Source organism: Anopheles maculipalpis, chromosome X, assembly GCF_943734695.1.
Source record: "Anopheles maculipalpis chromosome X, idAnoMacuDA_375_x, whole genome shotgun sequence".
In the NCBI taxonomy this organism is placed as follows: domain Eukaryota; kingdom Metazoa; phylum Arthropoda; class Insecta; order Diptera; family Culicidae; genus Anopheles; species Anopheles maculipalpis.
The window spans coordinates 1,447,240-1,475,178 of record NC_064870.1 but is presented as its reverse complement, the minus strand read 5'-3'; the positions used below and the strand labels follow the sequence as shown (position 1 = coordinate 1,475,178).

The following is a 27,939-nucleotide window of genomic DNA, read 5'->3' as shown; positions in this document are numbered from 1 at the left end:
GTCTAGCAGCGTCCATCAGAATTATGATCGGTGTTGAGATATAATGGAAAGTGAACCATTACTATCATTAGCTTACTTAGTTAGGCGTACGGTTCGATATATATATATATATATTTATTTATATATGTACATGAGCAATTAGAATTCGCGAAGAGTAATCACATGCTACAGCAAAAATTCCCAAAGAATCCCATTTCGAAGAAGGCAGCAGAAGCAGTACACTGCAGTACGTTCAAATTATGAATAAACCCTTGTAATTATTCATAATTGAACTACCACTGTAGGGTTGCAACGAATTTCGCGATAAGTTTTCGTTTTTTCTATGCATAGTGTTTATATAATTGTCATAACGCTCCAAACGCTAAGTGTTAAGTTATGTTAACCATCTCTACTAGTGTAGAGCCAAATTCTATCTAATTTCGCCGTGCAATGCGTATGCGCAAACCATTCTTCGGACGTAGAATTAACTCGCCGAGCAGCGTTAGGTTTTCCCTTCGATCGATCGCCTCCACCCGGTACTTTCTCAGCACGGCCGAAATGATAGACTTCTCCTCCAGCACGGCAAACTTCTGGCCGATGCAATTTCTCGGTCCCGCACTGAACGGTATGTACGCGTACGGATGCCGACCGCGACAGTTCTCCGGCAGAAAGTGGTCCGGATTAAATTTGTCCGGGTTCGGGAACACCTCCGGATTACGATGCAGCTGGTACACGACGATCATGGCGGTCGTACCGGCCGGCAGCACGTACCCATCGATGTCGACGTCTTCCATTAGTCGGCGCGCAATAAGCGGCACGCTCGGGTACAGTCGCAAACCCTCCTTGATGCACGCCTCCAGATACTTCATCTCGTTTAGCTCCTGCATCGTTGGGAACCGTTCGCGATCCCCGCCCATAATTTGATCGATTTCTTCCACGATACGGTCCTGGATCGTGGGCTCGGTGCCGAGCAGTAACAGAATCCACGAGATCGCTGCCGACGTTGTATCGTGCCCCTCGAACATAAACGTGTCCACCTCCTCGCGGATGTCCTCGTGCGACAGCACGGTACCGTCCTGGGACGCTTCGATGAGCAGATCGAGGAAGGCAAGTCGCTTCTTGCGTCCCAGCTCTTCGTGCGACAGGTAATCGTCCTTGTTGTTGTTGTTGCCGTCCTGGGTAGCGTCGCCGTTACGGTTTGCGCTGTTGTTGTTCTTGTCGTCGATCATCTTTTGTCGACGGATCTCTTCCTTCCGTTCGTGGATGACGCGGTTAGAAAATTCGTGCAGTATACCGAGACATTTCTGGTGGTCCTTGTAGTCCTGCGTTAGCTTGAAGATGAAATCTGGTTGTAGCCAAATCTTTTGCTGGCGATTTTGCACGATACTTCCAATTCTGCAAAGAAAATAGACCCACAAAAATTAGCGCTGTTTTCAAGCAATGCAAACACAGCACCGCCTTGCGGTCAGGGTTAGTCTACTTACTGGTACACAGCTTTCACGTAGTCGGAATCGGAATTGCACTGTGCATTCACCTGCCTTCCCATGGCCGTTTCTGTGGTGGATGAAGGAGTGGAAACATTCAAACATAAACAACATCAACAACACATAGGAAGTGAGTGAGTAGGATTGGGTCAGACGAACTTACCGCACACCACGTCCAGTGCGCACAGCGTCACGTACGGGAAGCAGTTGAATCCCTTCTCGTTGCCCAGTTCGGCTTCGAGACGCTTCACCAGAACCGCACTTTGTTCCTGAAAGATGTCGACAAAGTCGTCCAAAATCTTAAAGTGGAACGCTGGTGTCAGGATCTTGCGCCGCGGATGCCACTTTTTGCCGGCACTGGTTAGCAGACCCGTACCCAGCCAAGGTTTGAGGAACTCGTAGTCGTGGCTCTTTTCGATATGCTTCTGGCTGCCAAGGATGCGCTGTAAGGAAGACACACAGCTAGTCATCAGCTTCAGGCATTATGTTGCTGCTATGAACAAAAAACGCGAAAAGGTGGTGAAATTCTAATCTATTTGGATACAAATTAAAAATTCCACTTCCGTAACCTTGTCCTTATGCAGCCGACTGCTGATGATACAGTGGTGAACGCTTTTTTACGTGCGACTGGAGAAATGCAAGCTTCATAATCCGTTTATACCGAGGTAGACTCTAGAATTGATTATCATGTAGAAGAATGAGCCCCAAACAGAGAAGCACTCCAGACAATGTTGACAATACTAATTTCTATTTGCTGTTCTGGTTCACGTTCACTGCCGAATATTGCGATTTTATGTGACTGTACCGACGCAATGTTAGCAAACACTGCTCAACTTTATCCATACTTTAACACGTCATATCTAGCGCCTGTGCGGTTTGGAATTTACTTCCGTTTAGGTCACGAAATGCAACAAAGATATCAAATTGTTGTGAATTTATCTATCTATTGAGCCAATTCTCGCTATTCTGGACATCTGAGATAAACATCTGTGACACTTTTTGACACATTTTTTACCTAAATTATTAGCGTATTAGAGGTTCTTTCTGGATGGTGTATATACCAGATATAGGGGGGGGGGGGGGGGGGGGAACAGGCATTTCTGTGTGTCTGCTCGTGAGAAATAGACAATCTTGAAGGAGATACCGGAATCGCTGGTACAGCAGGCTTGGTATACTTTTGCATAAGTTTACGAAATATTGAAATCCAAACCGAAATCATCCAAACAATACATTTGCGCTAAATTTACTAAAATAAAAAACTACTGTAAATTGTCAATTGTGAAACTGATGTGAAGAAACGATAGTAGTGCACTGTATGAAGATAGATAAATGGTCTGAAATGGATTGAGCTGTGATATCATAAGTAATCGAATTCTGCTAGTCTCGGTCACATGATCTTGAAACTGACAAGGTCGTTCAAAGTAGCAGACAACACAAGATCAAAGAAAATGTATACTAACTATCGTCGATAAGCAATCTAAGCTCTTCCTGTTCGAATGAAATGCTGTTGATCAGGTTGAATAAATCCCCATTTGTAACAGCTCTCGCGGCAAAACTTAAACATAGAAATCGAAGCCACAGTTCATGATGAGACGAGAGACTTAAGTTAAATCATTCAACTTCAAGATTGCACCCCAGTCAGTAGGCCTCAGTTCACAGGGATCGCTGTTTGGGGCTATCCATGCGTTGGACACTGTTAGGACTGTCCGGTTGCTCTATCGGAAAGGTTTCTACCGGTTGCGTCGAATGGTAATAAAAAGAGACGGGCAATCTGGGCTTTTTTCAGATCCGAGGACGGGGTTTTCTTTTTCCGTTTTGTTTCGCTACTGCTCCAAAACTGAAAGGGTGACACGTGCATGGTTTTTTTCTGGTTTTGTTTTGATTGTTGTTACTTAATCGATATTTTCTTATACGACTCTTCGAAGGTTGATGCTTGCAGTACAAAACCCTAAGCCGTGCACACACAAGCTTACGTGGAGTTTCTGTATTCTTAAATAATATCCAATCGCGCTTGAGCGTGCTTGAATGTACAAGTGATTACGTATTACATGGCTTCTTGGTTTTGGTTAGATATGAGTAGACAGTCTATATTTTCAAGACTGTTTGGATGTTTTCACCAACAGATGAATTATCATTTATTTTCTTGTACAATATGGCTATCAAAATTTGTACCGATGTTATACGAATGGGAAATAGTTTATTTAAATGGCGCTTTAAAAGCTGCAAAACCGCAGCTATTTTTAAGCGACTGCAATTGGTACAGATTACGCTAAGCAAAATGATTTTTTGTTTTTCGGTGTGAAACTCTAGTGCCAGTGGCCAGTGGTCAAGAGATAAATAAATGTATAATTAAGCCAGTCAACGATGCCTAACGAAATCGGCATCCGGCGAAGACATTCACCCGATGAAATGACCGCCAATCGAGTCGAGATTTGTTGCGTAGTTACAGTACAATCGTTAACACGGTTTCGCAGCTTTTCGCTGGTAAAATTAAGCACAATCGTGTAGTAGCGATGTCGCTCCCTAATCGATTGTAATTAAGAATGTTTTGTTTTTACTGATCCCGATGAATGATGGCAGGTTCGTGAGATGATTTGTAGTTTTTTTTTATACAATACGGCAGTATTCTTACTTTTTATTTTCTACAGAACGGTTAGATCAGACATTTGCAAATGGATGCAACCCTTGAGCACTTTCTATAGGAATAGTCGCAGGGTCGGGTACACAGCTTAACTAGCATTGATAACGTCAGAGCGTTCGTTGATTAGGTTTTAGGGTAAATTCAGTCCCGCGTACGGGAGAGATGGTTCCGGCTGTGTCGTGCGAAAACCGACACCGTTATTGCTTGCTTTTGGGCAGTATGTCTGTTTTCAGTTTCAAGAATCTTTTAAAACTAAACCAGACAAACAAGCAACGGCGCGACACTCTAGATTCTCGACGGCTTTGAACCTTCCACCTTTCTTGCTCTTCTACCGATGAGTCCCAAGTTTTGGGACTCCCCTTCCCACACAAACACACACACCCACCCCAGCACCAGCACCACAAACTCCAACCAATGCTGTGCACACGCTTGTATAGAAACAGGGAAGTATAGAGTAAGGAAAATGTTTGTTAACCGGTTTTGGACAGTCGAAATAAAAAACGCTAATGATGTAGAGGTTTCCTAATTCTTCCACACGTTTCTACATAAGCGGAAGAGGTAGCACATAAAAAAAAGAAAAAAATAAAGAGAAATATAATCCAACTTGTTTATCAGAACAACATGCAAATTGCAAAATATTGGCAAGGCAAAAATGACGCAAACCAAAAAAAAACCGGTTCGTTCTCATTATTAAAATGTGTGCTTTTTGGGGATAGATTTCGAGTAGTTTTTCCACGATTAGAAAAGTTTTACTTTCGAGCAGCAAATTATTACTTTCTCCAGCCAATCGATTGTACTCCCCTGCATATTGACACACGATCGAGCGAGTGTACGTGATAACGGTTCATTCAATTGTCCTGATTCCCGGCTCGTCCACCGATTCGAGTACCCGGTACAGTTGACAGTTCAAATTGTTCTCACATCGTGTGTGGTGCGTGCTCGGCACGCGTTCGCCGCGTTTTTTTTATAAATCGCTTGCTTTAAGTGACGGTAATTAGATTCGGGTGCTTAATTTAGTATTTTAATCGATGTGAAGCTTGTTAATGTTCCCTTTCTCACACCTACTGCATGTGTTATCAGTGTTTTAGCATCAATGCGCGTTTTGCGAGCTTCAGTGCAGTGCTCCTCGGTGGAAGCCTCTTTGTGATCGGTGCACATGTGCTGTGTGATAGTGCGTAAGTGTTTCTGGTTTAGAATACCGCAGAGGAAGATTCGAGAATATCGGGCGTGCTTTGGCGTCTGTCTTGAAATGCTCACCATAGCTGTAGGTATAATAAATAGATAGGGGATAGATAGATGCATAGACCAGTGTGCCAGTTAATAGGTTATGTGCAGTGTTCTTCAGTGGAAGCCGCTTTGTTTTGCCACGCTTGTTCAGTGATTGGCGTGTTGATTTTGTTCGCACATTTCGTGCTGTGTAATAGTGTGCAAGTGCTTCTGGTTTTAGCATATGGCGGGGGAGAATATCTCGAGATATTCTCGAGAATATCTGTTCTCGTTTGTTCTGAAATGCTCACCATCACTGTAAGTATAATGAATAGACACAGGATAAGCTTTTATTGTTGGCTATTCACATGTATTAATCGAATATTTTTTCGTCTTTTTAGCAACAACGCAAAAATCCTGTTGTCTGGGGAACAAGGTAGGACAAGGCGCTCAATTTTATCGATAATTGGCTTATCAATTTTATTTTATTAGTTAAAAGACCTCAACAGATTTGTTCTGCTGAAAGGTACATTGCAAAACAATGATATATTAATATGATAGTTTAGCCTTATAAACCATTCCTAAGCGAAGGCTTTCAATAATGCGAACCCGAGGGAATAATGGTATGCCGCCATCGCGCTTTGATACAATGCATGGAACTTCAGATGTGAAAAAGACGCTCCTCAATGAGGAATACTAGCATATGCATACGTTTTAAGCTGCCAACCGAAACACACACACAAACACTCATTCGGGCTAAAAACGGCAACAAACGTGTCCTGTGTACGTTTTTGTAATGTGTTTTCTCTAGTTTGAAGCTCGCCCATCCCTGTGTTTGCCCGCAAACACGTACCAGGGACACGTACAAGTGCACGCGCTGCTATACAAGCGGAAAAACAGTGTCCGAAGGTTGTTTTAAAGTAATCCATTAGCTTGCCTTTTTATATTTTTAGTTTTCAATTACCGATGGTACGAAGAATTTATGACACCTCAATCGGTTTATTGCAAGTGTATGGCTATTTTCCTTGCAGCTGAAATGAAGCAGAGCAGTTTAGCGAGCACATATACGGATGCCGTATGTTCCGTTTTTCGTCTAATCGAAGCTGTTTTGCGCGTCGGGTAGGCGAGGTGGCAGAGTAGGTGACCTCTAGTGCTTTATTGACAAGCGGGCGGCAGGTTGGGACGTTCGTTTAGCGCCATCGTGGCTATCAAATCAACAAAGAGCGTCGAGACAATGCCGAGGTCATGATCGAATCGGGTTTTTGGTGAAGGTTTTGCTACACTTCCTCTTTGTTTTTTCAAACGTCCGATAGATGCAGCTCGATCGAACGTTTCACTCTTTGATGGGTGGAGGATGGATGGCCCTTACTGATGGGAAACGCTTCTTTCTCGACCGTACTGTTTGTGGATGGTTTTAAATATGATTAACACACTTTGTGTAAGAACAACCGGTAGCCACCGGAAACGGTGGTCGAGCCGATAGCGGCAAGGAGGGTGCAGGCATCCGAGTCTCGTCAGAACTAAATATGTAGTTCTCAATAGTCCGCACGATATGGACACGCCGTCGTCTTACAGCCAGTAATGTTTGACCAGGAGCGAGCCTCTTGAGATTGTACTGCTAAAGGAGAAGAAGCATCTGCCACCAAGAGAAATCGACATAGGGGTTTCATGCGGACAATTCCACAGTATCGAATAACATCCGGAATGTGCCTTCCATAGTACAAGGCTAGCCGATTCGACTAGGCCCGATAGAACAGGCCATTAAGACTAAAAGAAGAATAAGAATCATCCACCTATACTTACCTCAACAGCGCTCGCTTTGGAGATCATCACATACGGCAACGGTCCGTTCCAGGCTCTGCTGAACCCTTGCATTCTTCCGTACAGCTTCCGAATAGCGATGATGCGGTTGAAAATTTCTGTAACAAAATTTAAAATTAAACCATATAAAATGCTGGCTGATCGTGACGGAAATTACTAATCTGCAATCTCATTCCAGATTGACGCAAACTCTAGTGTAGAGTTCAAAACAAAATCGGTATCTTAGCAACGAAAAATTCGATCCAGTCAATGCGATTCGAGTTCCGGATTCGTTTTAGTTTTCGTTGCTGTTCTTCCAATCCATGCCGGTACAATATGAGATTTTGTTACCATGTTTAGATCTGACTGTCATGTTCACCATGCAAAGATGCGCTCGAAGGTTAAAGCATGACTGTTTCGAAAATGATAAACTGATTTGCCAGGGCACATCCTTTCTCACTGTTACATATACTTTTGTGGACTTTTTTTTTGGGGTTTTTTTCGTTGTAGTTTGCTTGCTGATGGGTGAAAGACCTTAACCACTGCAACATTTGTGCAACACAGCTTACCAACAAAACGACATCGGGCTTGGGAAAAGAAAATGTTGGGAAAATGGATGTTGCGTGCCACTACACAAAGACACAATAGGTATTTTTTTTTTGGCCGTGGGCGGGGGGTGTAACGTGAGTGGTAACTAACCACATCGATCGAAACCACCAGCAAAGCGTCATCCACCATATGGCATTTAAAAAAAAAAAAAGATTGCTCCACGGGTAGGCGTTTGTGTTGCAGCAATCCGTTTTTAAAAATACAGCACCGATAGGTGAATTAAAACAACATAATCTCTATGAATCGCATCAACAGTTGTTTGTTTGAAGCTGTTGTAAGTAGTTGGTGCTGTATTGTTATAAATATTTAATGTGCATTTGTTTTCTAATTTATTTTAACGTTTTTCAAAAGGTTATTTAACCTGTTTCGCATGACGTTGCTCTTGCCGGAGGTAGGTAGCAGTGGGAGCAACGGTCACACATTGTATCCGGATAAGATCTTTCAAACAACCTTCATCCACACCAAGCAGCATTATGTCACCAGTTGATGCCTGTTACTTAGGTTTTAGTTTCCTTCCAAAAGGTAGACGTTAGGAGAAGGTCATAAAACCTTGTCTCCCAGGACGTTACAAGGAAAAGAGGGGAGCGGGAGAGAAGGAGATAGAGGAGGCTGGTCCAAAGACGGCGAGTTTCGTTCGACAAGTCGATTGATCAAAAATAAGCAAAAAGAAAAGCAAAGAGTAAAGCCCCTTCACCGAGCTCTCCCTTTTGTGTGTGTGTGTGTGTGCAGAAAGCAAGAAGAAAGGAAGGTTTTACGAAAAAAAAACGGCAAGATAAATTGTAAACTAGCCTGTTGGAGTGTTGGAAGCGTGTTTCTGTAAAATTTTTGAACGAATAGTTTCATTTGTTCAAATTCCATTCTCTATAAAAACACACAAACACGGACGCTGTTAGCTGGCGTTGCGTATGATACACTCCACCAGACCAGCCACAGATTGGTCAAGATCTTACGAAAGTTTCCAAAGCTGTACGGAATCGCATTTGAATGCATATTGGGCTGGTGACCGGTGTGGCCCGAAAAAGTAGGAAAAGTGATTAGCTTTTCTTGAGGTTTCTTGTATTTTTATTGTTGTTAAACCACTACCGCCGCCACTACTACGGCTACTACCAGCGCTGGTTCGATTATGCAATCCGCGCGTTCGAACGGCTCGTTTAGTTTCCGAAAGGTACGGCCGCCGAGCATATGTTATGCGGCGGCACCGTAACACCGATACGAAGCAGTCACCGTTGTGGGCTTGCGAAATGGTGGCCCTTCTATTTTGGATGGACAATTGTGTGTGTGTGTGTGTGTGTGTGTGTGTGTGTGTGTGTGTGTGTGTGTGTACGTGTGTACAGCGCGCGTACACCCGTGCACATCGCCAGGATGGCAATTTACCCTGACAGTGAAAATTCGAAATCATTCAACTTGAAAACGTGCGAGCACGTGCATGAATGGTGGGCGAGTACATGTTTTCAAGTACGCTTGAAGAGAGTGCAGCGTAATTGCGCTCACCTTGACCACCACGCGCACCGTTCGATTTGGTCTTCCCGTTCGCGTTGCTCCCGATGCCGCAAGATTGTAATCGTTGCGAGGGGAAAATAAAAAAAAACGGACGGGTTCGTCGCTTGTTTTTGTTGATGCAAGTCTTTCGTATTATTTTGTGGAATTTTGGAATTTTCGGTTTAATTTGTAGAGTTTTTGCTTGAAAAGCAATGCTGAAAAACATTTCTACAATTGAATCATGCCAAAATAGTTACAATAATCACTTTTTTCTTACAAAATTTTGCACCCAAAATCATATGAAACTGCGTTACGTGTCCAAAACTAGCCAACGAAAGAGAACAAGGCGTGTTTCCCTCTCGATCGATTGGCACAATTTAAAATGCAAATCAGCTTTTGCTAGGGGGAGCTCGTTTGTACGCTTCGCCGAAAAAGTTAGACACGCATCCCCCTCCCCCCCTCTCCCCCAGCATGCCATTCGTGCTGTATAAAATATCGTCTCGTGTTCGCTGCTTCGCTGGGGATGCTGCTGCTGACGATATTCCAAATCCTATAGGCCAAACAGCACCAGCCACGCGCTGATGACGATCGTTAGGGGTGGCGACGATGTCACTGACTTTGAAAACCCGCATGAGTGTGTGCGTTTCGAGATGTTTTGTAAGCGGCTGTGCCCCAATATATTCAACAGCCGCTCCGGAGGTTTTGTTTGCGCTGCTGATTAGAGATTGCGAGCGCCGTAAAATAAAGCAGGAAATGAACTGGACTGTAGGTTTGTGGTAACAAGGAAGTGGGCAAGGTTCGAAGGTTCCTCACCGATGCCTGTAACCGATGTCGTCTGTTTCGGGCGCTTTAGCCGTGCTGTTAGAAGGCGCGCGGCTCCAAGGCCGAACATTTAAAAGTAAAATATCACATCTCGCCGGGAGAGTGTGTCACCGTCGTCTAACTCACCGTCGTGGTCCACATTGATCTGCAGCGTGTTGCCGATGATGGGCAGACCTGCTGGGCCGGGAATTTTTTCAATCGTCCGCACGATATGGGCCCGCCGTCGGTTGTACACGTAGATGGCGCAGGACACGGTGGTCAGCAGCAGCAGTGTTACCGGCGAGAACAGGGTGAACACTTTGGACAGCTTGCTTAGCAGCATGCTACCGCCGAGAAGACTCTCCATGCTTGCTAGCGTGCAGCAAAGGAAGGCGCTTGAGTATTGCAGGCACGAGCTTTTTAAGGGTTGGCTTAACGTGCAGCGCACGTACGTTTGATAGGTGTTAGGATGTTTGGTTGGTGCGCCGTGCAGCGGGATATCGTCTTAGCATCCAACCCCTCCCCCGAGGGTGAAAGCACGGTTTTAGTGTTCTTTGTCTAGTCTTTGCCACTCCGCGCTCACTTGCCACTTGGTTTAAGGGTCACTTCACACGATTTGTGGGTGCTTTTTTTTTGGTGGCCCAAGCACAAGAATAAAAATAAATCACACACACGCACACACACAAAACAAGCACACTGTCCCGGGAAACGTGCTGCAACGGTTTGTATCTGTCACGCTTGGTCCGCGCACCTGCGTCAGCTGCCGAGAAGTAGTCACACCGCACACTGACTTGGTCCATTTCCGATAGTCCAATATTTATAAGCTCCCCGTTTGACTTCTTCGGCTGCAAGAGCGCCGCGAAGCTGCGCGCTGAGAGCGGCACCGGGAGATGAAGGCAACGGCACCATCCTGATCGTGCGCGTACGAGCGAGCGAGCAAAGAGCGGACCGCGACGGTGATCGAGTTCGCGAGAGTAAACGCTCGCGGTAGAACGGCGGCTGTATCAGCCGCTTCGTTTTGTTTGATTTCTGTCACTTTTCACTGCGATAACTGTCAGGGATACTTAAAGAGACAATGTTAAGGTGAGGCCTTGCCGCTTGGCTGCAATCTAACTAGCATGGGTGAAGCATTTTCCTCGGTATTTATGGATAGTTTTACTTTATGCGTTTATTGTTAGTGTGCACGGTACTTTGCTCTACCTTACATTGAATGTCACGAGCGTACCCATTTCCTTTGTTATTGATGGTTTCGCTGGGAAGGATGTGTTAAGGCGATGGGGTGCAGTTGCTGTTCTAGTGGATGTTTAGTTTTTGGTAGATTTATTTTCATCGCGTCAATGTAGGGGATAGTAAATGGTTGTCTCATTAAAGGTAAAGTATTGCATTGCTGTCAGAAACTGACTGTAGCTGACACACGGGAATATATTACCAGTATCGTATCGAACACTATTCGTTGGAAAACAGGAAGTACAGGTCCTTTATGATGGTTTTGTCTGGTCTTAATTAATTGACATTTTGAAGATAAATGTAAATTTTGAAGACGAAACAGCTAACCCTAGATGACAGACAGCCGGATAATGGATTGGCCGTAAATTTAAGCTCTACTTCTACTAGAAAATCTCAGAATTTACAGGCAGAACACAGGTTCCTCACCGATGCCTGAGCGATGTTGTCTGATTCGGGCTTTAGCTTTAGCCAAGTTATCCAAGAAGCACGGTTTTGCGTTCCAAAGCCGCACGCCGAAGTAAGATGGCGAGACATTCAAACTAAAAGCTCGCATCATCGTGAGCCAAATTGCTAGATGACTTTCCTTTGTTGTATGGTTGTCTGGTAGCATAAAAGGAACTCCAATGGGAATTCCTTTCTGGTGCTAAATACTCCCGCGACAAGCTATGCAATCGCAGGGACGATTAATGTAATTCTGAACGCCCATGGTCAAGGTAAGTTTTCTTCTTCTGCTTGGCCTTAAGGGCTATTATATCAATGCCAGGTTGCTGATACCACGTAGCTGGATAGGAAGTCCTCTTTATGGGGGAACGGTCCTAAACAATTGGGCGCCTGAAGTTTAGCTAGTTTACCTACGGTTGGACGATCCTTAGAGGAAGCCTGTTCGGTTGTCTAATTAGGCTTCAAAATGGTGCAATAACAAAAATAAACTTCAACTTTAAAGAACTTTTATCCTTACTCAGGATACCTCTAAATCTATCAAAAGCTGTGGAAATCTGTTCTGAGAGAGGAAAACGGTTTGGTAGGCTTTTTGATCCCGTATAATTGGAAAGAAAATCGAAAGGAGCGCCATTACGCTGTCATGTTTTATGGAGCTGTACACAGTGACCTCACTGTAAACAACAGAGCGCTTAACACACATTCATTTGACTCAATTTTTAGCCTTTCGAACGATCAAAGCTATTTCGAACATCTTCTCCTTGGCTTAACACGACCTCTAAGGTCATGCCGGCCATCGAATAAGCTTACTAGACTTGTCAAAACTTACGGAGGGACGAGTCCGGATGGGATTTGAACCCCGGTCCCAGTCGTATGAAGACCGGCTCCGCTGTCGCCTACACCACCAGGACCGCCCTAACTATCGAACTTTCAAGCCCAATTTAAGATGGCGTGATAGTATTGTCTTGGAAAAAAAGGCTTGATTGGCTGACGTCAGCAAGAAAGATCGTTAGCGGTGTGAGCTCAGTGAACACAAAACATTACCTAATTAATTAAAGCGTCCGATGTGTATGCAACTTTATCGTAAAAGCGTAAGCCAACACAAGTTGGATGTTTGTTTTATTTAAATATGTTTTTTTTTCTCTAAGAACCAAAATTACTAAAGCTTTCGTTGGGTTTCTATCAAAAGTACTTGCAGTTTCGTTCGGTTCGGATGGTAGGTTTTCAAAAAAGGATTTCCTGCCTTCCGGTGGGTAAAATTGAAACTAAAGAACCCCCTAGTTAAGGGTATGCATGCCAGCTAAATAAACTGCACGTCACTTTAATGTCAACAATCACGACGCAACGCATAAGCCAATGGAAGGAAGCCATTATTAGTGTGTTATCATTATAATCAATGTATTTATTATGAAGGCTAATTGCATAAATCGATTTACTCCCCTTAATATGCCTGGAATTAAGACCTCATTCATAACAGGGCGTTCGCGGCGCTGCATAAAGCGCAAGTAAATTACTTTCGTTACCTTTTGACCGTCGTCGGCATCGTTGGGTTACGGTTTTTTTTTCTGTTTCTTTGCTGCCACCGGACGCTTCGTTGCATCGATCATCGGGAGGCAGTGGAGTTTTTGCCTGACTTTGTTTGCTTCCTTCGTAGCAACATCGACAACATAAAAATTTAAACGTCTCACAAATGAACACACAGGCATGCGCATTCCAGCCATGTTTCTCCCCTTAAACTTGTTGAAGTTCCTTAGATGTGTCCTGGAAGTAATGCAGAAAAGTCGATGCACAGACGTATGCACATTAATCGCGGAAGTTCTGATGTACATGCGCAACTTAGAAAAGGAACGTTCTCCCGTTCCCCGTTCGATTTCGGGGTCGTACCGATTGTTGTAGAATATTTGCCAGCCGCCGTTTTAAAGCTCACGATCACGAATGCCCTATGGTGTCCGGGTCAATTAGCGCTCCGGTCTAGTGGAAAGGTAGAAGAGGGGGGGGGGGGGGGGGAGGGGGAACATTTGTCTTCAACAAGCTTTTAAAAGATTATTACATCTGTCATCACCGCACCATCGTGCTAATATGATCATTAATAATGAGTGTACTTCGCACCTCCGAGGCCACCTTTGAAACACTTTCCATCGCTCGTCTGCGGGCCCCCCCTCCGATTAGTTTCGCCTTTACGCACGGGTTTCTTCGAACAAGAGTAACACTCGATCTCGATCTTGCTCGTTGACTTAATTTAGTGCGGTTTAATGTTGTTGTTTACTTGTTGCTTTCTCCCAGCGAGAACTGTCAGCTCTCGCGAGACTTCAATGTCTGGACACAGATATATGGACACGACAGAAACATGCGAATTTTCCAATTCCTTCCGTAGTATGCTGTCGCACGGTATGCTGTTGCCTTTCACCGTGCTGGGTCAACAGTGAACCCACATCCGGGGCCCGCTCACCGCGCACCGTGGGGCGTCGCGAATAAAACCGTTCACCCGAATGGCCTTGAACCTGTCAGAATCGATCACCGCTGGCAGGAGCCGTATTATGAACTCGCGCAAGATAATGTAGACCCATCCGACGAACAACGGGCCACCGGCCGTGTCGTTGATCTGCCGCACCCGACTGCCAGGACACTCCTAGGGGCCGCCACACCGTGTGCCACCGATCCCACGAGCCACCTAGTGCAGGGTGAACAGCCCGAAAACTGTCTGGTTGCACCTTGTTGTACCATAAAAAGGTAAACCAACCCTTTGCCCTAGCGCATTGGTACCACACGGGTCAATCTGCGCTCACTCGCGGATTGAAGTTGCACCTTCCTCTTGCTTATTCCGGTGTACGAAACTGTTGTGTGGTTGTCGATCAATTAGAGGGACTCGCAAGCTCTCGCACACAATCACTTCAACTCCGGTGCACCCGGTGCACTTTAACACAGCCGTGACTATTTACTAGTTACGATTTAACTCCCTGCCCCCGAAACCAATCAAGCGCTCTCCGGGCGTTGGTTCCCTTGCTTCCCGCGGGGTCTCATCCATCTTTGCCGCCCGGACACTAAAACTTTTACCGCTTCGGCTGGCGAACGCGTGGCGGGCATGATCGGTGGTCATTAGCGGTCGATGATTTAATAAGCGGTCGAGGCTACCACCACCCATGGAGGGGGGTTGTGTGTCAGCAATCGGTGCCCGTTGATCAGTCACAAGAACACTTGTTGGAAAAGCTTTTTTCGTACTTGCTTTCCTTTGCTTTTGTTTCGTCTCGTTGACGCTCAGTGGTTGGCAGGGTAGGGCCTACTATTTTCTGTGCAAGATTCTAACTTACTTAAAAGAAGAAAAAGGATTCTTCACATTCTCTTTTAATAGATAGTCTGTCTAGCCATTGAATTTTTATTTATTTCGTTATTTATTATACTAATCGAGGGACAAGTAAGCCCTCTCGATAGATTTTACAAAACAAAATAGAAAGACAACGATAGATGCAACATGTATGTTACAGTACAAGATTTAGATGCATCAACGGCAACACGGTCGGAGAAATCTTCCATCGAAATCCCCGGCTCGAACAGCCGGGGATACGCTCTCCTAAGAAAGGCAGACCAAGCAGCATATATCTGGTCCTGGTAGAGTCTTCCCTCCGATTCTAGCATCGAAGCGCAAAACGCGTGATTTTGCGCTGGATCGGTCTCTAGACGCGCCTGAGACCGTGCAGCGCTGGGCCAACACACTTTGTTTGCATACTCCAGCAACGAGCCTCGGGTCAAGCAAGACGCGCTGAGGTCCTTGACAAACTGTTTCCTCTGTATGGTTACCCCGTCTACTGAAAGTCTGACTGGAAGTCTCGTAATCACGGTTGCACTGTTGGACGTGGTCGTCAGGTCCGCGATTTTATTTATTTATTTATTTATTTATTTCGAGCTGATGTAGTTGCGTGCATCGAACACTTAAGCACCTACACTAAGCAAGGTTATGCCAAGTTAGTTGATTGCATCATTTTTGCAGCCCCTTTTTGTGGATGGGAGTTAGCCAAGATGTTTTCCAAATGTTAGGAAAGATTCCACAGTAGCGATGGAGCTAGCGATGAGGTGCAGCACTTTAGGATGATAGCCGGTATACCATCAGAACCTGAGCAGGTGAGGGCTTGAAACGATCTATAGCAGATACGATCGACGCAATGTTAACGACCCGGTAGCATAAGGAGCAGTGAATCTCCTCGGTATGTTGGAGAGAACACAAGCAACGGTTTCCGAATCAGTTACATCCGATACGAAGTTGTCTTTGAAGCTTTGAAGCAAATAGTTCGCACTTTTTTGGGTGGGAACTGGTACGTTCACCGTTGTATCGGTTTGTGCTACGGGGGTTTTAATGATTTTCGTTTTTGGTTAATGTATTTCCCGAAGGAGCGTGGGTTCTTACGCTTTCTATTCTTGCTTGATGACACGCAGTTAGACTATCAGTCCTTTCTACGAGGGACAGAGCAGTAGTACACAAAAACTTATATTATTGAGCTTAATTGAGGGCCTTGTTTTGGTGTTTCTGATCTGTTCTTAACTTGACCACCGACCTAATTCGCTCAAAATTCACGAGAGGCTAAACATTTGGAAAAAATATATATTAAATAGTGCTAAATTGTGGCAAGTAGTTCAACCCTATTTTTTCACTTTTTCACTATATATAGCGCATTCGAAATGGCTTGCCGACCACTGACATAGATATTGCAGATAAAAAAACTTAGTAGGACGTGATTGCAGTAAGAAGGAAACTACACAAAACTAGTAATTGATTGAGCAAGACAAACAAGCGCATTGCTAATGAAAGGTTCTACGAACAGGTAGGAGCGGAATGCTTCCATTCTCCCGATGGTAGAAAGAGAAGGATTGGGGGGAGGGAATAAGGAGCTTCCACCTTGTGTGAGGTGGCGACAATCGTTCGGAATACATATGTAATATTCAGAATATTATTACTATCATATTTTATTTTGTGAGCCTCTTGTGATCCTGTGAAGCTTCTTCTACGAGGTGGTAAGGCTATCGAAAGCTCGATCGAAATATTGGGTTAACATGTTTGGAGTAAGGTTCAAAAAATTTCACATAATCCAATGGAAAGGAACAAGCAATACAATGTATAATCTTGAATTAATCTAAACAATAACCAAAAATTTATAAAAATAGTTAAAAGAAACAATAAGAGTTTAGCGTACACAGGGGATGGCGCATTAGCTTTTTATTTTCGCTTGGTAATGCGTATCTTAAGACCATCCTTGGAACGAAGCACCAGCTCACCGTACAGAGTAAGATCCTCCCGGCGATCGACAGCCTCGACACGGTACCGCCGCAGTACGGACACCAGCACGGCCTTCGCCTCCAGTGCGCCAAACTTTTGCCCGATGCAATTCCTTGGCCCGGCGCTGAACGGAATGTAAGCGAAAGGATGACGCGCTTTTCTGCCGTTCGTATCCGACAGAAAGTGCTCCGGATTGAACCGATCGGGGTTGGGAAAAACGGTCGGATCGCGGTGTAGCTGGTACACCACTATGACCGCATTTGTGCCGGCCGGTAGCACATGTTCGGCCAGCCGTACGTCCTCGGTCAACCGTCGGCCAATGATCGGAATGCTCGGATACAGCCGGAGCGCTTCCTTAATGCACGCCTCGAGGTATCGCATTTCGTTCAGCTCGCGCATTGTTGGCCAACGAGCACTATCGCCACCCATCACGTGCTCAATCTCCTGCACTGCCTTCGCCTGGATTGATGGTTCAGTCCCGAGCAGAAATAAGGTCCACGAGATGGAGGTAGCGGTCGTGTCATGTCCACCAAGAATGAATGTATCCACCTCCTCGCGTATGTCCGTGTCGGAAAGTACTCTGCCACCATCGGACGCCTCTATCAGCAGGTCGAGAAATGCGAGCTGCTTGCGCACAGTGCTGGAGAGTTGGTGCGACTCTTCAGCTTCGCTATTATTGTTTGCGTCCACCGGCAGGCCGGCTTTGGTGTGACCAGCCTGAATAATTGCTCGCCGCTCCGTGATCATGCGGTACGAGAACTTGTGCAAGATGTCTAGACACTTTTGCTGTTCCTGGTACTGCTCCGTGCAGCGGAAAATGATGTCCGGATGTAGCCAAAGCTTTTGGAGCCGGTTCAGCATTATCTGCCCGATTCTGCAATGCAAAAGTGCGCTCCATCACTTGCTTGTTGTAGCGAGAGAGAGAGTGAAAAGAAGAGTATGCGATACAAAACTTACTTCTCGTGCGCTCTAACGTACTCCGAATCGGACTGCTGCTGTGCATACACCGGACATCCCATGGCAGTCTCTGAAGGAACGTAAAACATTGACATATAGACATTCATCAATCATCATGCGCCCACTATCTTGTACACTCCTACCGCAAATAATATCCAGCGAGCACAGCGTTATGTACCGCACACAGTCGAATCCTGTCTCGTTGCACAACTCTTGCGCTAGCTTCTCCACCAGCACCTCCGACTGCTTGTTGAACACTTCCACAAAGTCCGCCAGTATGCGGAAGTGAAATGTGGGCGTTAGGATCTTTCGTCGGTGCTGCCATTTGCTGGCGGGGCTTGTCAGCAGCCCGGTACCGAGCCAGGGCTGCAAAAATTCGTAGTCTCGACCCTTTTCGATGTTTTTCGTACTGCTGAGGATCTTCTGCATGGGGGGAGGGGATGTTTTGAAGGGGAAAAAAAGAATTTTTGAGACGGATAGTGCATCGTACCATCGAATGCAATTAAATACCTCAACTGCCTGTGCTTGCGATATGAGCACGTAGGGAGTCATTCCGTTCCAGATGCGCGTGATACCTTGCCGGCGTCCGTACAGCTTCCGGGAAGCAATGATGCGATTGAAGAGTTCTGTTTGGATGAAAGCGAATAGGATGTGTGTGTGGTTGAGAACAGAAAAATTCTTACTCAATCAGTCTACTAGGACACTAGGCAGGAAAGAGGTGGTCTGCGTGTAGCAAGCAGCCATCAGGAGGTAAGAATATTAACACAGTCGTTGTCAACGATTGTAGGAAAAGTAGGAAAATAAGCACACAGCCTTGGAACATTCCGGATTTGGCGACAAAATATATTTTCAACCCTGAATTTGCATGATTTTCCGTAAAGCCAGGACAGAATAGCTTCGAGAGTAAGCATAGGCCCAAGAGATACAGTCAAAAGCTGCCTTTAAGTCGGCCATATATTGTGTCAATTTGGCAGTCGAGCGCCATATGGTCAAGTGGCGATGACACAAGACACACCGGAGGTAGAACGGTTTGGCATGAATCCGTGCTCATGTTCCGAATCCTCTCCTTCAAGTTTGCTTGAAATGTTTCATGTACGGAAAACGCTTCATTTCACTGCGCCTAAATGTATGCAATTGGTGTAACATTTGTATTGGATTTTCTCGTAGCATTTAGCATTGAATTATTTTAAACATTTGACAACATGCTAAGGAGAAAATCACTTATTAGATGTCATTTTCTAAATTATCAAACACTTGCAGTAGTTCTGCGGGGGGCTGTAGCTGTAGTTTGATTGTGTTGATAGTACCTTCCCGGTCTGCGTTGATAAGTAGTGCATTGCCAATTATCGGTAGGGTGGCCGGTCCCGGTATCGAGTTAATATGCCGAACCAAACGCCGATAGCGCTCTAGGTACGCCGCCATACAGCACACAATAAAGATGAAGCTCACTAGCAGCAGCACACTGGTTTTGGGTGCACTTTCGATAAACTGCTGTCTAGTCCAGCTATTGGATGCCGACCCAATAGCGGCTGTAAGCACAGAATCACTGTAAGGCATTGTAAGCTTAAAAAAACTTTGATAGAAATCACTCAAGAGGCGCATACACTACTAGCACCCGAAACTGCAAATTGTCGACTAAAACGGAAAGCATCGTATGGACCGATTTTATATAGAAACAAACTAAACCCGCCCATTCGTTGCGTACGCAAAAAAAAAGTGTCCCTACCCTTAACGCTAAGAATTATTCGAGTGAAAAATTATAATGGCCATTAATATATCCACCAAAACGCGTAATTCAACGTTCCAATCAGCGCAAACGCTTGCTAGAAATGCAAAAATCCAACCCCAACGGGGGACTGCTCGGGAGGATCATTTTCATGCCATTAATTAAAGTCGCATCAATTAGGCAATTCGCTCGATGCGCCATGGTAGTGTGGTGATGCATTTTTCACACTTTCTTCAGTGCCAAATGGCAAAACCGGCACTGGTAAATCAATTAACCGCTTAACCGTTTGCATCAGCGAGCACAAGATCAGCTATGGTGGAGTTTGCCACCGCCATGCTTGCCTGAAGCTCCTATCTAATGTCTTTGTTTGGACCAAGCATGCATGTCGCCACGTGGTGCAGATGCGTTGAAATGGCCCAACGAGATTGTGGGGAAATTTTTGCCCAAAAAAAGAAAAACCAAAATACCTTATCTGCTGCTTGGTGAGCACTGCTTACGTCTCATTAGTGTTTCCGCCGCCGTACAGGTGGAGTGTTTTATTTCTCTTGCAAAATACAGCTCTTTCCACACCGGGGAGAGTGAGGCATTCCTTGGAGTTTAGTTTTTGCGAGTTTGTTTACTTTTTTTTTTGTTTGAAATACATTCCCAAAGAGAATTATGTAATTTCGCAGCTATTTACAACAAACACTTTTACATTATGCTTATTTATTTGTTTATCTATTAAGTTATTGTTTTAATTTATTCAAAATATGTCGGCCATTTATAACCGTAGAGCAAAGAGCCGCCATCATGCTTTTAAATAAAAAATGGCCACCGTTTAGGCTTAACAAAATATAGTCAAGTCTAGTCTTATATCTAGTCTAATAGCAAATGGGGAGTCTGATATCGCTAAACTATTCCCAGGAGTCAGTGAAGAAGTCGATTCTGGAAAGTAGATGTTAAGATATCAAAGTCAAAGAGCTCAGCAAGGTTAGGGGCAAGCGGGGTTCAAATCCCTTCCAAGCCTTCACTCTCGTAGTGAGGACTGTCTCTCCAACTACAACAGGATATCAATGAGACTCGTAAGCCATTAGATAGCCTAGCAGGTCTAGGTCTAGCAGGCCTAGCAGGTAGCCTACTAGAAATACGCGTCGTTCGGAACAGCAGGATAGCGAGTAGTTTGTATGCAGCATGAGGGAGCCTTGGAGCGTCCACGAAACAGTATTCGCGAGGAAGATTCTGAGAAGGATTTTGGGCTCCATATATATTGAATTATATGTCAAAAAAGCCAGGTTATTGAATTGGGATAAAAGAGAGTTAGATACAAGCTGTAGTCCATAAGAAGCCCACCAAATAATTTAGACTTGTTAGAAAAAAGATCCTCCAGAAATCCTGAGCGCTGATAATTTTTTGTTATGACCTTTGGTATGTTCCAATATCAGGTATTTATGTATGAGACTGCCATCTGGGGCGGCCCAGTGGTGAAGGTGACAGCGGCACCGGTCTTCAAACGGCAGGACCGGGGTTCAAATCCCATCCGGACTGTCCCCCCGTAGTGAGGTCTGACTAACCAACTACGTGGTATCGGCCGTCTAGTAAGCCATTTCGATGGCCGGCATGACCTTAGACGTCGTTACGCCAAGAAGAAGAAGAAGAAGAAGACTGCCATCTGTCAAAATAGTTGCTTATAAATCAGTTTTCTTTCGCATAAAAGTTTTTATTTACATAGTAAAACTTTTGGTATACCTTTACTATTTATTTTTCCGTAAAAATACTGTCTTATAATTAAAGTCTTGCCGCGCGCTGCAAGTCAGACAGGTTCGCAACCCACATTAACGTGTAATAATAACAGCCACTACTATTTGTCCTATCGCCTTATCTGGCATAATCTCTTACGTCCTGTTTTCCTGTGATTAGAGTGAAGAAGAATTTTTTCAGCACTGCTGAGATGTGAACAAGCGACATACCATTGTATCTTACAACATGCAAGAGCATGGATAGCGTTAGCGAACCGTAAACGTAGATGAGCAAGAGAAGTGAAACAAATAGCACACCGAGAGTCGTCCAAACTGAAGTTAAAATCTGAGTTTTGTACTTCTGCCCCATTTTCTTAAGCTTAGTAGCCCCACACGGCAAACGTCGGTGCGTGCAAAGGGGGAATTTTAAAGTAATACTGAGAAGTACTGCCTACAATTGTTTAGCACGCTCACTGTTCAGTCTCGTTTGTGAAGCCGTACTATCAACCCATCCTTCGGTCGGAGTACCAGATCACACAGCAGCTGTACGTCCTCTCGTCGGTTGACTGCTTCGATGCGGAACTTGCGCAAGATTGCCGAGATGACCGACTTTTCCTCCAATATAGCGAACTTCTGACCGATACAGTTACGCGGCCCAGCACTGAACGGTATGTAAGCGTAAGGATGCCGCCCGTTGCAGTTTTCGGGCAGGAAGTTGTCCGGGTTGAATTTGTCCGGGTTGGAAAATACGGACGCATCGCGGTGCAGCTCATACACCACGATCATCGCCGTGGTGCCGGCCGGTATGGTGTAGTTGTCGACCCGCACGTCCTCCGTCAGACGCCGACCGATCACCGGTATGCTCGGGTACAGACGCAGGCCCTCCTTGATGCAGCACTCCAGATAGCGCATCTCGTTCAGCTCTGCCATCGTTGGACGCCGTTCCCGATCCTTGCCCATCACCTCGTCGATCTCCTGTACGACGCGGTCCTGTATCTCCGGCGCGGCACCAAGCAGATACAGTATCCAGGCCATGGCGGCCGCCGTCGTGTCATGGCCGCCGATGATGAATGTGTCCACCTCCTCGCGTATTGCTAGATCGGACAACCCGGAACCCTCGAGCAGCAGGTCCAAAAAGGCGAGCTGTTTCTTACGATAGATGCCATCCTCGTACGTACTGCTGTCTTCATCGGATGGTTTGCTGTTGTTGTTCTGGTCAAGCTGTTGCTTGCGCTTGCGAAGCTCCTCCTTGCGCTCTCGCACAACACGGTCGGAAAAGTTATGCAGCACCTTCAGACATTCCTGATGCTTTCGGAACTCTTTCGTGCGCTTGAAGACAAAGTCTGGATGGAGCCATATTTTTTGCAAACGGTTTCGTATGACTTTGCCAATTCTGTTGAAGAGGTTGATGATGATAGAAACCTGCATTAGTAATGCAAAATTCGTACTTCGGTTTGGATGTACTTAACTGTTTGTGTGCTCGAACGTATTCCGAGTTGGAGTTCTTCTGCGCATACACAGGACATCCCATGGCAGTTTCTGGAAATAGGTTGGAAAAGAAAAGCCCCATCATACACCATTTATCAACGAACCTGCTGGCAGCGCACGAAAATCTTACCGCAGAAAATGTCCAGCGCACAGAGCGTCACGTACGGTACAATGTTGAACGCTTCGCCCTGCACCGTGTGCTCCGACAGCTTCTCGATCAACACGTCCGCCTGGTTCTGGAAGATCGTCACAAAGTCCGACAGTATCTTGAAGTGAAAGGCCGGTGTTAAGGATTTGCGGCGCGGATGCCAGATGTATCCGGGCGAGGTAAGCAACCCATTCCCCAGCCATGCCTTCATGTACTCGTAATCGTTGCTCTTCTCCACCAGCTTCGGGTTGCTCAGTATTGGCTGCAAAAAAAGGGGGAGAGGGTTGCAACAAACAAGTCGTTAAACACGTGCCCGAGAAACGAGATGCAAAGCTCCATCGGGGCTGGTGGATTTTTCATTTTTCCGCCGCAGAAGGTTGAACCGTTACTGTTATTCTTGTTTTTCAATTTCCTTCAATGAGAGAAAGCTCTCAATGTCAGTCTACGTGCACGCACGGGCAAGAATGGTTCGGTGGGATTATTCTTTGGCGCGCGGTAAGATTCAGTCACCTTCAAGGTGGGACAAATAGAGAAATCCGCAATTGGATTTGTAATTCTTGGCATTTGCTGCGGCAGGGGAGTCGTAGCGTGTGTGCCTAGGTGTGATTAAAAATTATTCGCTCGCAGATGGCAGAGGAGTTTCGTGTTGTTGTGCTTTTTTAGGTATTTTTAAGCAACGATTTTTAAAGTTTGAGACACATTAGATAAAATTCAAAGCTTCAGGTACTTTCGTTTGATATGTTTCGTTATTAAATGCGTTTTTTTTTAAAAAAAAAGAACGGTTTACATCTTGAGAGAGCTTAAGAGTCGGAGATTTGATCCCAAGTCATAGTCATGCAACAGTTCAATGTCGCCCAAAGCAGTGCGCTTCGGAAAGCTTCTAAATTCGGAGAGACTATTTTTTCTTGAAGAAGATATAATGAGAGAACATCGACAGTCTCTCAATGTCAGTAATTGCCAAATAATTATTTATTAAAAAAAATCTACGACAAAAAAAATTATTGAAAACAAAGCGAACTGGTTTTAATATTGATTCTGCAAATTCTTTACCAATTCAATTCAGGTTGTTGGCACATTTTTTTGAGCACCCTCTAAATTGAACACAACTACCTCAAAAACGTGTTGTTTTCCCTATGTCAGCAACTACGGTTCCCCTTTACTGCCGTTTGATGGCCGATGTTCTACATGCTTAGCTGTATAAATAAATTTTTGCCGCGCTTGTCGTGCGTTTTGTGCCCTCCAAGTATACGCACTTTTCTGGGAACTGTTTGTTGGATTTCGGTTTCGGGCCCGTTCGTTCGATCATACGATTTCCACCACCGCAAGCAAAATGTTTGACCTGTACTTACCTCGACGGCAGAAGCTTTGGAAATTAGCACGTACGGTATGGGACCGTTCCAGACGCGACTGATACCTTGACGGCGGCCAAACATCTTTCTGGAAGCAATGATGCGATCGAAAAGCTCTGCAAGTTGGTGATGGGAAAAGGTGAGCAGTTAGATTATTGCTTTTGTGCAATTGCTGTGCACTATTTCCTGACATAAAAATAGGAAGAAAGAATTCTTCTTCTTTTCTAGTAGAATAACCTCGAGCGGCCTTGGTGGCCTCCATTTGTGGCTTGTTTGGCTTTAATTACCCATGCTAGTGCCTAGTCTCTAGGATGGCCCGCTGGTGTAGGCGACAGCGGCGCCGTTTTTCGAATGGCAGGATCCGGAGTTCAAATCCCATCCCGGATTGGCGCCCCCCTAAGTAGTTTTTGAGGGCTTGATTATCCATCTACTTGGTTATCGGGAAGTCTAGTAAAGCCTTTCGATGGCCGGTCGTAACCTTTAGAAGGTAAGAAGGTCATTAAGCCAAGAAGAAGATGTTTTTCTCTAGTCTCTAGAGAGAGTATTTTAGCCTTAGCTCTGCTTGGTCCTTTCGCATAAAGATTTTGAAATGTTTGAGCACGAAGCGTTTCGAAATAGAAGCGCCACAGCGTGTTTCTAGAGTCTTCCAAACCTCGATCAAATTATGTAACGCAATAGAGACGTACTGTGATTTTTATCATCCTAGTAGCAAACTATAATAGCAGTAAAATTAGCATATTACTCGCTACGTCGAAAAGAAAGTCAAGGTCGCCCAAAAATTGGTTCCCAGGTAAAAGTGCAAGGTGATACTGTGATTATGGTCAGCAGCAAAGAAGGTTGGGAAACTTCAGTGTGTGCCACTTAGTGTGGCACCTCCCAGTGTTCCCACCGTTCAGTATATTGTCGACATTTGTTTCTTTTATTCATGCACGATAGCCTAGTTTAATGTTTTGCATACGTTATCGCATCGGATTGCCTCGCGGACCCGGTAGCTTCCCGTGCCGGGCAAATGGCGCTGGCATCTATAATATATTTGAATTTTCAACGTAATCTGAATGCGTCCTAAGCTTGTCGTGTAAAGCGAGAGGTTCGATGGAGATGACTAGCAAGACAACAAAATAGAAATATTCAAAGCCTGCGCTCTCATCACACTGCACAGCGGTACAGCCGACGACGCAACGCTCCGATCGGCCGCGAGGCTGTGACACATTTGCCCATAATAATCTCCGTTTTAGGCGAGTTTTGTCTGAAGTGTTTGGTGGTGCGCGCTCACTCAAACCCAAAACAGGATGGAAATGAAATGATGGAATCAAATTAATTTGATACCATCCAAACAAACCGTTCGGAGGGATGAATGCCACAACGGAACCAGCGTACGGTGATGGCCGAATTTCGTTCCGTAACCTAAACGCGCTGGCTCACCGCATTATTCAAGCTAGATAAGCCAGCTTGCTGGCTCATCAGTGCGTGGATCGGCGCGACATAACGCTGGCGATAGCGTAATTAACATGGGCGCAGTGGGCGCACAAGTTTGTGGCGGATTTTTTGTGTTTGCGACCAAAATTGCAAGGCTGCCGAAAAGCCGTGCAGCAACACACATCCCTGCTGCGATTATGGTCGGCAGCACCTTGCTAGCATTGGCTGTATCGGGCGTGAGTGACGTTTCCCGTACTGGTCTAGCTACTAGCGTCAGCGTCCGTGACGTAACAAACCTGTGAACCATCATTTCACTCTCAATTTTGTGCTTCCCTTTCGTTGTGATTTGTTTTGACATTCATTCTGAAGTCACATTTATGGGTGCCGGTTTGTGCACGGCACATCCTCCTGCATTGATTGATCGGCTGGTCGTGGAAGTTTTGGGGCGTTGATTGCTGAACCCGTGTTATTGTTGCGGGTGTTTTGGCGCTCCGCACTTACCGTCTTTGCAGCCAACGTTAATTTGCAACCCATTGCCGACGAGCGGCATGCAAACGGGGCCGGGTATTTGGTCGATCAGCTTTACCATCTTCGCCCGGCGCGCCTTGAAGATCAGCAGCACGAACGCCAGTATGAGCAGCATGGCCAATGTCAGGGGAGAAAACACGGTCACGAGTGCGGTCGCGTCGCGCCGTACCGTCCACCGATCGGTAGTGAACGAATTTTCCATACCTTAGCGGGGGGAGTTTTCCTTTCCGATGTTTAACAAAAATTACCGGAAAAGAGCTGGTGTGTTGTTGGCAGAAACCAAAAAAAAAAAAAATCACTTTGCGTTTACACTCTTCTATTACGCCGGCTTCACGTGGTAGCAATTTTAAATTTCAAACGTAACGGTCTAAACACACACCACGTGCTATTGCACTATTTCGATCATCTCACTCGTCTGTAGCTTCCGGATCAACAAAAACACACCGGAAAGCTCACTACACTGGGCGACACTTTATCGATCCACGATCACGTCCGGATTGTGGATGCGTTCGTTGTTCCCTCCTGGTGTCTGTGTCCTGGTGTGGCGCGTGGTCGGCCCAAAGCACGTTGACGATCTGGGCGCGACGAACGCGACGGACCCATATTTATAAAATTTTGGAACGCACGAATAGCCGAACGGTGACCTCTAGCGAGGAAAACGGTGGCGGGCACCATGGTAAAAACGTCAGGCAAAGCTCTTCTGCGTTATGCCACGCGGTTGCTGATGGCTTTTTTTGTCTGCCCAGGCATGTATGCATCAAGGGTGACGATTTGTGTGCGGTCCACGGAACCGTTCGGGGTATAAATTGGGGGCGGGAGAGAGAGAGAGAGAGAGAGAGAGAGAGAGAGAAGTGTTTGCCCATAAACACCTATTGCCTGTTTGGGGGCAACATATATTAAAAACCACACGCGTGAGATTGATACAGAGCAAAGATGCGAAGGGAGAAGAAGGTGAGCTGATAATGGTGGAGAGCTGGCTTAGATGATCGACAAATAATTAATTGTTTGCCACTTGTTTACATCCTTGATCGCACGCGCACACGCACGCGGTTGGTAATGAGGTGTGAGGTGTGACGAATTTAATCGAGCCCCTGCGGAAAATAAAATGCACTGAACACTGAAGAAAATCGACACAATTTGCAACGCCGGTCAATTATGCATTATGCGGCTCGTTTGTTTAGATAATAGAATTGTTTTCATTTTCTGCTCGTTAATTCAGTCATAGCTGTATTTATTTGTTTTAGTATACAGGGTGGCATCGTACAAGTGATACACTTTGTGTAATAAAATCGAAACCAATCGATTTGATTTCTCTTCGGAATCGAGTTAATTAATCAAATCTTTCACCCCTGCACTTGATAACGGCCCGTAGACGCTTTTGAAAATTGTTGCAGGCGGCAAGCACATCTTCATCCGGCTTTTCGTCCCATATCCTGAACAACTGTCACCTGAATCCGTTCAAATGTAAACATTTGACGTCGCTCAAGGTTCCAAGTATGTATCCCCATATGCTGAAGTCCATCCGATTCGATTCTAGAGACACGTAGCAGGCCAATGGCTCCTTGCCCCACTCCTGGACGATCGAACCCTTTATGGGCTGAGAGCTGAATCCTGTTGGAAGCAAACGCTAGTCGTTTCCAAATAGCTTTATGGCGTATGGTTTCGAATTGCCTTGGAGAATG

The 27,939-nt window shown here is 45.4% G+C and overlaps 4 protein-coding genes across 4 annotated transcripts in view; 1 reads left to right on the top strand and 3 right to left on the bottom strand.

Annotated features, from left to right (window-relative positions):
- Positions 1 to 413: 413 nt before the first annotated feature.
- LOC126556970 (cytochrome P450 4c3-like) lies at positions 414 to 10,469 on the bottom strand. Its single transcript, XM_050212555.1, has 6 exons — positions 10,448 to 10,469; positions 10,147 to 10,371; positions 7,114 to 7,229; positions 1,627 to 1,906; positions 1,464 to 1,533; positions 414 to 1,374 (listed from the first exon to the last, which is right to left on the bottom strand). The coding sequence occupies exons 2-6, from the start codon at positions 10,364 to 10,366 to the stop codon at positions 414 to 416; spliced, it is 1,647 nt and encodes a 548-aa protein (XP_050068512.1). The 5' UTR covers positions 10,367 to 10,371; positions 10,448 to 10,469.
- Positions 10,470 to 16,870: 6,401 nt separating this feature from the next.
- Positions 16,871 to 19,444, bottom strand: LOC126556988 (cytochrome P450 4c3-like). Its single transcript, XM_050212597.1, has 5 exons — positions 19,195 to 19,444; positions 18,398 to 18,513; positions 18,031 to 18,310; positions 17,888 to 17,957; positions 16,871 to 17,804 (listed from the first exon to the last, which is right to left on the bottom strand). Exons 1-5 carry the CDS (start codon positions 19,442 to 19,444, stop codon positions 16,871 to 16,873), a joined length of 1,650 nt encoding a protein of 549 aa, XP_050068554.1.
- LOC126568277 (armadillo segment polarity protein) overlaps positions 18,529 to 27,939 on the top strand; it is a 369,973-nt gene continuing 360,562 nt past the window's right edge. The window contains exon 1 of the mRNA XM_050224735.1: positions 18,529 to 18,538. The gene's annotated coding sequence lies outside the window, so the exon portion shown is untranslated. The remainder of the gene's footprint in view (positions 18,539 to 27,939) is intronic.
- On the bottom strand, positions 21,802 to 26,459 carry LOC126557048 (cytochrome P450 4c3-like). The gene is made up of 5 exons (XM_050212694.1): positions 26,231 to 26,459; positions 24,314 to 24,429; positions 22,947 to 23,226; positions 22,798 to 22,867; positions 21,802 to 22,721 (listed from the first exon to the last, which is right to left on the bottom strand). The coding sequence occupies exons 1-5, from the start codon at positions 26,457 to 26,459 to the stop codon at positions 21,806 to 21,808; spliced, it is 1,611 nt and encodes a 536-aa protein (XP_050068651.1). The 3' UTR covers positions 21,802 to 21,805.